The sequence below is a fragment of the Bison bison genome, unplaced genomic scaffold, assembly GCF_000754665.1.
Source record: "Bison bison bison isolate TAMUID 2011002044 unplaced genomic scaffold, Bison_UMD1.0 scf7180017864280, whole genome shotgun sequence".
Taxonomy (NCBI): Eukaryota; Metazoa; Chordata; class Mammalia; order Artiodactyla; family Bovidae; genus Bison; species Bison bison.
Window position 1 is genome coordinate 7,877,391 of NW_011494852.1, and position 11,159 is coordinate 7,888,549.

The following is an 11,159-nucleotide window of genomic DNA, read 5'->3' on the forward strand; positions in this document are numbered from 1 at the left end:
GGAAATAAAGTTTATATAGAAAGGTTAGGCTGGTGCTTTAGGATTTTGGCAAGTGGTTGGGGTCCCCGCATGGAGGAGCGCTGTGCAAGGATGTTTGAACAGGTCGGGCCAGGAGCACTAGGATTTGAGTGTGTGGGAGGAGTTGTCTAGGACTGAGGGGAGAAGAGCGAGCTCAGGGCAGGAAGGGTTCTCTTCCTACCCAGTGTCTGGGCCCCTCTGGGAGTTCAGAAAAGCCTGGAGCACAGTGAATGGGTGTGGCCTGAGACCTCCTGGACTGCTAGTCATGTGGCCTCTCTGAGGTTAAGTGTAGGGGCCGCATCTAGGAGGCTTGGCCCAGGGGTGAGATCCGGGACAGAGGCACAAGGCTCGACCTCTGTCCTTCTGAGCCTGGAGATCCTGACTGGAGGTCAGGTGGGTTGGCTGGGGAACCAAGTAAGGGGTCTGGAGTCCCACCGAAGTTGCTAGAAGGGCCAGGTGTGGGACCGCAGCCTGGAAGGCTGGGCGCACGCAAGGGGGTAAGAGGGAATGATGAGCTTATTAAGCTTAGGGAAGCAGAATTTTCCTTGAGCCCTGAGATGCAAGTGCTGAGTTGGCTGCATTCAAGACTTGTAGAAAACAGAGTCCTGCATGAAGGAGTCTCGGGCTGGGGACTCAGTTCTGCCTGAAGGTTCAGAGGAAACACAGCCCTGCTCTGAGGGGGGTGGCAGGGGCTCAGAGCTCTGTCCTGGAAGTCTTTGGGGGGGGTGCCATCCCTGCCCTTACCTGTCCCCTCCCTGTCCCCCTTCAGCGAGCAGATCAGCCGGCGGCAGTCTCAGGTGGACCGCCTATACGTGGCGCTCAAGGAGCTGGGCGAGGAACGCCGGGTGGGCCTGGAGCAGCAGTACTGGCTGTACCAGCTCAGTCGCCAGGTGGACGAGCTCGAGCACTGGATCGCAGAGAAGGAGGTGGTGGCCGGCTCTCCTGAGCTCGGCCAGGACTTTGAGCATGTCACGGTGAGCAGCGTTAGGAATAAACATGATCCAGGGGCCACTGTGTCTGCTACTAAGGTTCTCCGGCCCCCAGTTTCCCCACCCATAACAGGGCGATTATAATAGCACCACCTCATGGCTCTGTTGAGTCACTGATGGAGTAATATAATGTAAAGCCGCGGCTCCACCCTTTTTGGCACCAGGGTTCAGTTTCATGAGAGACAACTTTTGCATGGACGAGGGCATGTTTTCAGGATGTTTCAAAGTGAAGTCGCTCAGTCGTGTCCGACTCTTTGCGACCCCATGGACTGTAGCCTATCAGGCTCCTCCGTCCATGGGATTTTCCAGGCAAGAGTGCTGGAGTGGATTGCCATTGCCTTCTCCAGGGGATCTTCCTGACCCAGGGATCGAACCCGGGTCTCCCGCATTGCAGGTAGACGCTTTACCGTCTGAGCCACCAGGGAAGCCCCGGGATGTTTCAAGTGCATTACATTTATCGTGTACTTTATTTTTATTACATCAGATCCACCTCAGATCATTAGGCGTTAGATTCCAGAGGTTGGGGACCCCAAAAAAGCACTTAGGGCAGTACTGAACACCCACAGAGCCTAACATAATGTTAGTTACTATTCTTGGGGTCTTGTTACTTGCTCAGTCAGGTCTGACTTTTTACGACCCCATAGACTGTAGCCTGCCAGGCTCCTCCGTCCATGGGATTTCCCAGGCAAGAATACTGGAGTGGATTGCCATCTCCTTCTCTAAGGAGTCTCTGACCCAGGGATTGAACCTGGATCTCCTGCATTGTAGGCAGATTCTTTACCATCTGAGCTACCTTATTTTATTATTATTGTTATTATTACTGTTACTATTATTGCTATAGAGTGAGTTCTCAGTAAGTGTGGGATGTTATATTTTGTTCTGATGGTCACCATTAGTGTTGTTATTCTGCCACAAGATGGTGGGTTGGAGGGGGCTCGTGTCTACGGCACTTTGCCCATGATGGCACACCACCACCCCCCCACTCCCTGGTGGCAGGTGCTACAGGAGAAATTCTCAGAATTCGCCAGCGAGACTGGCACGGCAGGGCGGGAGCGGCTGGCGGCCGTGAACCAGATGGTGGATGAGCTGATCGAGTGTGGCCACACGGCGGCGGCCACCATGGCCGAGTGGAAGGACGGGGCTGAATGAGGCCTGGGCTGAGCTGCTGGAGCTTATGGGCACGCGGGCCCAACTGCTGGCTGCCTCTCGGGAGCTGCATAAGTTCTTCAGTGATGCCCGAGAACTCCAAGGACAGATTGAGGAGAAGCGGAGGCGACTGCCTCGCCTGACCACCCCGCCAGAGCCGAGACCCAGTGCCAGCTCCATGCAGCGGACCCTGCGCGCCTTTGAACATGACCTGCAGCTCCTTGTGTCCCAGGTTGGGGGCTGGTGGCCAGGAGGGGCTGGTGGGAGGGCCTGGCAGCATGGCCAAAGGACAGGGGCAGCAGTGCTGGCAAAAATCAGGCCGCAGACCACATTGAAATTAGACAGTGGAATAGACAGAAAACGGACCACAGAACAGGGAGAAGTTATATGATGGGGCAGGTAGAAAATGGACTGATTGCATGGTGTGCAGAATCAAACAATGACAGGGGAAAAAGGGAGTATAGAATGCCTGATAGAAATCAGAGTGTTTCCAGTGGAGGTTGGGCAGGGGTTCCCTTGAAAACTGCAAAGTGAATCTTACCCAAAGCCCTATGGAGAGTCTAAAAAGAATTGCAAGGAAGTTGAGAGAAATTTGGCTGCAAAGCAAATAGAGATTAGACCGCAGGTCTCTGATAGAAATCACATGATTTTCCCTGGAGAAATTTGATGGGGTTGGATCTCATGAATGGAAGTCAGGGCTAAAAGGAATCAGGGGGTGGGTTTAATAGGAATTAAGAGGTAGATCTGAGAAACCAGATGAAAATGAAGCTGTGTGCCTCACAGGAAGCAAGCCACAGAACTGAAGGAAATAGGGTTGTAGGTCTAGTGGAAGGTAGAAATTGGACAATTATTTTATATATATGATGTGAAAGACCATGAGAAGTCAAGCAGAGAGATTGAATCTGACACAAATATGATGGTCCTCTGAAAGAAGACAAGTGGCTGAAACCATGGAGAGTGAGCAGTGACTCTAACTCACACAGCAGAGCTAGTGGAACTTGGATGGGAGACCTGCTAGTAACTGAATAGCGATTCTGAAGGAAATTGGGTGATAGGGAGTGGCTTGAAACAATTGGACAGCACGTCTAACAGATGTCAGGGTGAGGAAGGGTTTCCTGAAAGAAATCGCATGGGTCTGAAACAAGACAGAGGTGGGCCTGAAAAAGCGAGGTGGCAGCCCCAGTAGAAATAGAGCTCTCAGACTAGAAATCAGACAGTGGGCTGAAAGAAACCTGACGGTAGGTGCAAAAGAAGTCAGAACGCAGGTCAGTCACAGAAACATTAGGCAGCAGACATGAGAGAAATACGGTAGTGGGTCGAAAAGAAGTCAGAGAGTGCGAAGGTCAAAAAGAAATCGGGCAGTGGCTAGGAATGGATCCCACTGGAATCTCAAGGGTGTAGGCTCCTTACTTCTTCAGGCTCTGCACCCAGTCCACAGATGGGGGGTGGGGGAGACGGTGGAGCCTGGATCCCCAAGGAGGGCTGGTGCTCAACCCCATGTTGCCCTCAGGTACGGCAGCTGCAGGAGGGGGCAGCCCAGCTGCGGACGGTGTACGCGGGCGAGCACGCGGAGGCCATCGCCAGCCGGGAGCAGGAGGTGCTGCAAGGCTGGAAGGAGCTGCTGGCAGCCTGCGAGGACGCCCGCCTGCACGTGAGCTCCACGGCCGACGCCCTGCGATTCCACAACCAGGCCCGAGACCTGCTCTCCTGGATGGATGGCATCGCTGGCCAGATTGGGGCAGCTGACAAGCCCAGGTGCCCCTCTTCCCACCTCGGGTTTCCTCCCTGCCTCCGGGCAGCCACTCTCAGCCCCTCCACAGTCCCCTTCCCATAAAAAAAAAAATCACCATAGCCAATACCTGCGTGGCTCCACTGCCTGCCATGCCTTGTTCTACAGGCTCCTCATGTGTGCAGACCCCTTGTCACACCTGGCATCGAGCTCAGAGCACAGGGCATCCTTTGCCTCTGTAGGGGTGTCACAGCATGGGATGGATTAAAGCCAGGATAGGGATGGGGAGGTGTATATGGGGCTTGACCTAGTAGGCACTGACTGCTCACATCATGGCTTGATGTGAGTGTGCAGCAGAAGCCTCTCCCTCAGTGGTTGGGAACCAGTGTTCTTCTGTCATTAACCCTGACATGAGTTGCTGGGCCTTCTACATCCAGCTACAGATGAGGAAAAGAGAGCTGAGGATACAACCGGAGGTTTTAGAGACTAAACCTGCACTCGCATCCCTTTGGCTCAGTGGTCCAAACCTGTCTGCTAGGGACTCTGGGAAATGTAGTCCAGCAGTGTGTCCAGGAAAACAAGGACGTGGAGAGTAGTGGATACATAGCATTGTCTCTGTGACTGTGAGCACTTGAGTCTGCATTCATTTACTCAGAAAATATTTATTGATGCCTACCGTATGCCAGAGGGCTTCCCAGGTGGTGCTAGTGGTAAAAGAACCCGCCTGCCAACTCTGGAGACGTAAGAGATGTAAGTTTGATCCCTGGGCTAGGAAGATCCCCTGGAGGAGGGCATGGCAACCCACTCCAGTATTCTTGCCTGGAGAATCCCATGGACAGAGGAGCCAGGTGGGCTACAGTCCATAGGGTTGCAGAGTCAGACACGAGAGAAGCAACTTAGCACACACGCACACATGCACTGTATGCGTGTAAGGTCAAGCCCCTGACTGGTGCAGCTGACATTCTGAGGGAGGAATCAGGCAACAGATAAGTCAATAAACAAACACTTAATATTATTCCAGATAGTAATAAAAGAAAAATAAAGCAAAGTAAGGGGACGTGAGTGCAGTGATGGTGAGTTGGGTAAAGTTTTGGGGGAAGGGTCTTCCAGGTGAAAGGATCAGCAAGTGCAAAGGCCCTGAGGTAAGTTGTGGTTAGATATGTTTGCAGAAAAGCTAGATGATCATTGTGGCTGGACAGAGTGAGTGAGTGGGAGAGTGGAAAGTGGTAGGAAATGAGGTTAGAGGGACAATAGCATGGTGAGGGCTTCCCATATGGCGGTAGTGTTAAAGAATCCACTTGCCAATGCAAGAGATGCAGGAGACATGGGCTGGATCCCTGAGTCAGGCAGATCCCTGCAGTAGGAGATGGCACCCCATTCCAGTATTCTGGCCTGGAAAATTCCATGGGCAGAGGAGCCTGGAAGGCTGCAGTCCATGGGGCCTAAAGAGTCCAACATGACTGAGTGCTGGGCATGGTGAGGAGTTTCCCTTTTTTGGAGTGAAATGGGGGCCACCGGAGAGTTTGGAGCAGGAGGAGGGGGTGATGTGATATGATGTATATTTGAGAAAGATAAATCCAGGTGCTTGTGGAAAATGAGAGTGTGGAGAGCCAGGGTAGAAGCAGGCAGGCTGCTCAGGAGGCTCCTGCCATCATCCAGGGCACAAGGCGACGTTGGCTTGACCCAGGGTGGCGGCTGAAGAAATGGGAAGAAGTGATTAATTTTAAGAAAAAATGATTTAAAAAATCTTTTTATTATGAGAAATTTCAACTCTCCACTGAAGTAGCAGTGACAGAGAGAACCCATGCGTGCACAGTGAATACCCGGCCAGTCTTCATCTATGTACTCCCCTCCGCCCCCTCCACCCTAAGCTGAGTTATTTTAAAACAGATACCAGATTTCCTATCATTTCACAGAGTACATTTTTAAACATTTGTTAAAGATTTTTTAAAATTTATTTATGGCTGCACTGGGCCTTCGTTCCTGCAGGTTTTCTCTAGTTGTGGCGAGCGGGGGCTACCCTCTAGCTGTGGTGTGCAGGCTTCTCACTGCAGTGGCTTCTCTCGTTGCAGAGCACGGGCTCTAGGCCCATGGTTTAGTAGCTGCAGCTCGTGAGCTCTGGAACTCTGGCTCAGTAGTTGTGGCACACAGGCTTATTTGCCCCAAGGCATGTGAGATCTTCCTGGACTGAGGATCGAACCTGTGTCCCCTGCATTGGCAGGCGGATTCTTCACCACTGGACCATCAGGGAAGCGCATTTCACAGAGTATGTTTTAAAGTTATAAATGTCCAGTCTTGACTGATGGATTAGGTTCCAGAGCTGAGGGAAAAAAGAGGAGTTACAGATGAATGATGGGTGAATTTATTGAGGTGGAGAATTTCGGGGAGGGTACGTTCGGGAGACGGGAGAATCAGGGAGACTGTTCTAGGCATACTAAGTCTTAGGTAGGAATTGTTACAATGTGGATGATCAGAAATAAATTTGAACATATTCAACATTAAATCTTTTTTTTTTTTTTGGTCACACTGCTTGGCTTCTAGGATCCTAGTTCCCTGACCAGGGATTGAACACAGTTCCTCAGCAGTGAGAGTGTGGAATCTTAACCACTGGGCTGCCAGGAAAGTCCCTGGACATATTAAGTCTTATTGGGCTATACTTGTTGACTGATGGAACCTTCAGAAATTTGGAATTTGTTTTGGCCATATAACAGTTTAGAATGGCGCTGTCCAATAATTATACAACACAGGCCACAAATGTGAGCCACATATATAATTTAAGACTTTCTTGTAACCACATTAGAAAAAGTAAAAAGAAGCAAGTGAAAATTCATTTTAGTAATTCATTTTATTTAACCCATTTGTGTGTGCGTGTGTGCTAAGTTGCTTCAGTCATGTCCGACTCCTTGCGATCCTATGCCAGCCTCCTCTGTCTGTGGGATTCTCCAGGCAAGAATACTGGAGTGGGTTGCCATGCCCTCCTCCAGGGGATCTTCCCAACCCAGGGATCGCCCGTGTTTCTTAAGTTTCCTGCATCAACAGGCAGATTCTTTACCACTAGCGCCACCTGGGAAGCCCTTTACCTAACCAACGGTACTCCAAAAATGATTACTTCAGCATGAAGTGAATATTAAAATTGAGATATTTTTCCTTCTTTTTTTATACTAAATCTTCAAAGTATGGTGTCTGCTTGACCCTTGAACACATCTCAAATCAGAGTAGCCACATTTCAAGTGCTTGACTGCCACATGTCTAGTGGTTACCCTCTGGGACAGCACAGACTTAGAATCACAGGTTAGTGGAAGCTTCAGAAGTGTAGCTTTAGAGGATTAGAAGAATTGGATCTTGAAATTCTCAGAATCACCAAAGTGGGACATTTTAGCACTCTGGGAGAAGTCGGAATCATTTAATCAGTGAAGAAGGTTGGCCCCTCAAAACTTGGTTGTGGGAGGTGGATGGGGGAGCACCAGCCTGAGGGATCTGGGCTCATCACAAGAAGTGTATGTGGGGTGGGTTGAGGGAGGTGGCCCGTGGCTCAGATCCCTACCTGCCACCCACTGTAGGGACGTGTCATCGGTGGAGGTGCTCATGAACTACCACCAGGGCCTGAAGACTGAACTGGAGGCACGGATGCCAGAGCTGACAGCCTGCCAGGAGCTGGGGCGCTCTCTGCTGCTCAACAAGAGTGCCATGGCTGACGAGGTGGGAGGGGGGCCGGGGGTTCCCCTTTGTCCTCTGTGCCCATTGGGGTGGGGGGCCAGCCCTGATGCCTCTCCCAACCACCTGCCACTCCCAGATCCAGGCACAGCTGGACAAGCTGGGGACCAGGAAGGAGGAAGTGTCGGATAAGTGGGACCGCCACTGGGAGTGGCTGCAGCAGAGTGAGTGTGGGCCCAGACACACGGGGCTCAAGGGCACAGGACATCACGCCCCAGCATGTCAGGAAATGCCCAGAGGGTGACAGAGTCATGCTTGCATATCCCACGGATCCCCAGCAGCAAACACGAAAGCCTGGGCAAGCGGACAAGGGGGCTGCCCTGGCACTGACTCCCAACACCTAGGGGAGAAGCTGGTGTCCTCAGAAATAGCCCAGCCCTTCACCTTCCTGCAAAGCCCAAAGTGGCCAGGGCTGGGATGGAGGAAGCCAGAGGGGGCGTGGAAGGCCAGAGAAAACAGCCCCCAGGTAGGGCCCCCGGGTGCCCCCAGCACCCTTCCCCTGAATGTCTCTCCTCAGTGCTGGAAGTGCACCAGTTTGCCCAAGAGGCAGTGGTGGCCGATGCCTGGCTGACAGCCCAGGAGCCACTTTTGCAGAGCCGGGAGCTGGGCAGCAGTGTGGATGAAGTGGAACAGCTTATCCGGCGGCACGAGGCCTTCCGCAAAGCGGCCGCAGCCTGGGAAGAAAGGTTCAGCTCTCTGCGGCGCCTGACCACGGTCAGCACCCCATTTCCTGCCCCAGGACCCACCCCCCACAGCCCCACATCCATCTCTCTATATGAGACAAACACACGGGCCAATACACAGCCTCCACGCTGTGTTGAATGAGGCCGGAGACAGACCATCACTGTGTTTCCAGTCCTGGGGGCAAAGCGAGCTTTGAAGGGAGAGGGGACAGACTGTCACCTGTCACCAGTGACAGTCCAGGGCTAGGATGGGGGAAGCACAGGGGAACATGAGAGCCCAGAAGCACTTGTCCTGGCCTGGGAGGAGTCTGACCTGATACTTGAAGAATGACGAGATCATTGTAATAAAAAGTCTCAAGATCCTGAAGGAAGGAGGCAATGGGTGGGAGCAGAAAGGCACCTACAGAAAGTGATGATTTAACCCGTTATTAAATGAGCGCTAGGTGTTTGCTGGAGAAAATAGGAATTAAGCTTCTGGCCAACCCTGCTTTTTCACTGATAAGAACCAATAAACTGGGCAGTGAGGCAGACGACCCAGAGCCACCTTCCCAGCCCCCACCTCCACCCTGCCCCTCCACTGGAGCCTGGCCCCTCTGTCCCCAGATTGAGAAACTCAAGGCAGAACAGAGCAAGCAGCCGCCCACCCCCCTCCTGGGGCGCAAGTTCTTTGGAGACCCTACGGAACTGGCGGCCAAGGCCGCGCCCCTGCTGCGGCCAGGGGGCTCTGAGAGGGGCTTGGAGCCGCTGGCCCGCCGGGCCTCAGACACGCTCTCGGCTGAGGTGCGGACCCGGGTGGGGTACGTGCGGCAGGAGCTCAAGCCGGAGCGCCTCCAGCCGCGCATCGACCGGCTGCCCGAGGTCCCGGGGAGGGTGGAGCCTACGGCCCAGCCGGCGGCACCAGAGGACGCCGCTGAGACCCCCGGGGCCCCTGCGGTAGTCGCAGCGGAGCAGGTCCGGCCGCGGCCCGAGCGGCAGGAGTCAGCTGATCGAGCGGAGGAGCTGCCCAGGAGGAGGCGGCCCGAGCGGCAGGAATCAGCCGATCAATCCGAGGAGGCTGCGCGGAGGCGGCGGCCAGAGCGGCAGGAGTCAACGGAGCACGAGGTGGCACACAGCCTTACCCTGGGCCGCTACGAGCAGATGGAGAGGCGGCGGGAGCGGCGGGAGCGGCGGTTGGAGCGGCAGGAGTCCAGCGAACAGGAGATGCCCATCAGAGGAGACCTGGCCAAGGGGTGAGCCCTAGGGAGTGAAGGAAGGGGGACAGGGAGAGCTCCTGGAGTCACGCAGGCCCAGAGGCGAGGGTTTCCAGGCTCAGAATGGCATAGCTCCCTAGATACATTCGTGGTACCCATTGTACAGGATGTAAACTGAAAGAAGCTGAAAGAGGGTAGGAGTCGCGCTCAATAACCCACAGTGGCAGTGGCTCCCTTCAGGTCAGGTTGTTCCTGACCCCTGCATCAAATCCCCTGGGTGACCCTGAGCAAGGATTTCATCCTCTCTGCATCTCAGTTTCTCCACTGGGCTAACAGTGGAACCATCACCTCTCTGATTGAAGGTAAGATCCTTCATCACCATCTCCACCTTATAAACTGGGGGCTGTAATCACACATTTTATGGATGGAGCAACTGAGGCTCAGAGAGGGCAAGTCACTCAGTTTGGGTGAAACAGGACTGGAACCCAGACCTTTCAGAATCCAGAATTAATGAGAATGTGTCATGTGGATCACTTCAATCAGCCGTGTCCCCAGAAAGAGGCCTTTGGTCAAAGACGTTTCAGTGACAGTGATTTCCAGACCCCTTTTAAATTTTGTATTTCACGAACACTGGCCGAGCGCCCACTCTGCGTGGTATGTGCCAGGGAGAGCAATGACCCAGTCAGCTTCAGCCCTGCTCTCATGTGGCTCACAGTCCAGGGGAAGAAACAGCCTTGTCACTGGAGAGTATGATGGAGGGTGATCAGGGGCTGGGAGGGGGCAAATCCAGGGAGCCTGAAAGCTTAGGGGATGGGTGGAAAAGGCAACGGTGTGTTCAAAGCCTTGAAGGCACCGATTTGCATTTTGGTCTTTGTGTTGCTTAAAACTCAAGAGGGCAGAGAGGTTCCATCGTCCACTTCACAGACACAGTGCTGAGCACCTGTGGTGTGTAAGGCAGACAGCTGAGACAGGCAGCTGCGGAAGTGGACGGGGACCTGGTCTCTCAGGCTAAGATGTGGAGGCTCCTCCGGCCACCCAGGCTGGTCTCTAGGAGAAGGCATCCCAGTCCCAGTGAATCTTTCTGCACCCCTGCCCCTAGGAAGGCCACCCTGGCTGACATTGTGGAGCAACTGCAGGAGAAAGAGGCAGGCCCAGGGCTCCCTGTTGGGGTAAGTTGAGCCTCGGCATGGGTAGGGGTATGGGGGCCCCTCTCAGAGCAGGAATTAGGATTCCAGAAACACAGGAGCCTAGCCCTGCCCGCTATCTGAACTGTGCAGACTCGGGATGGACAGCGGCCCTGAGACACCTACTACAATCTGAAATTTTCTCCCTTAGAAAGATGAGGCCACCGACCTAAGAGATTCCTACCGCCCTACACACACACACACGCACACACACTCCGGACTTCCCACATTTGTCCTAGACCCTTTCCTCTAAGCACAGCAGGGGTCTCAATAGTCCTTACTGACAACTATACACAAACAGAGAAAGCCCCAGATTCCTCCTCCTACAGATAGATGGGACACCCACCTGCCCGTATCCCCACCTCCATAGGACCAGACCCCTTACCCCCAAGATCTAGAGGGATTCCAAACGTAAGATCTGGGGAGCCCTTAAGCATTGGGACTCCAACCCTGAGATCCCCCCAGACTCGCCTCCAAGACAGATAGCTCTGCAGACAGATGGGACC

General features: G+C 53.6%; 1 protein-coding gene across 1 annotated transcript in view; it reads left to right on the forward strand.

Moving 5' to 3' along the window:
• The window catches only part of SPTBN4 (spectrin, beta, non-erythrocytic 4), a 78,872-nt gene that overhangs the window by 63,054 nt on the left and 4,659 nt on the right, over nucleotides 1–11,159 (forward strand). Inside the window, 9 exon segments of the mRNA XM_010849331.1 lie at nucleotides 788–992; nucleotides 2,004–2,144; nucleotides 2,146–2,385; nucleotides 3,664–3,908; nucleotides 7,443–7,581; nucleotides 7,676–7,760; nucleotides 8,114–8,310; nucleotides 8,883–9,508; nucleotides 10,569–10,642. Of these exon segments, the coding sequence (XP_010847633.1) occupies nucleotides 788–992; nucleotides 2,004–2,144; nucleotides 2,146–2,385; nucleotides 3,664–3,908; nucleotides 7,443–7,581; nucleotides 7,676–7,760; nucleotides 8,114–8,310; nucleotides 8,883–9,508; nucleotides 10,569–10,642 (1,952 nt within the window).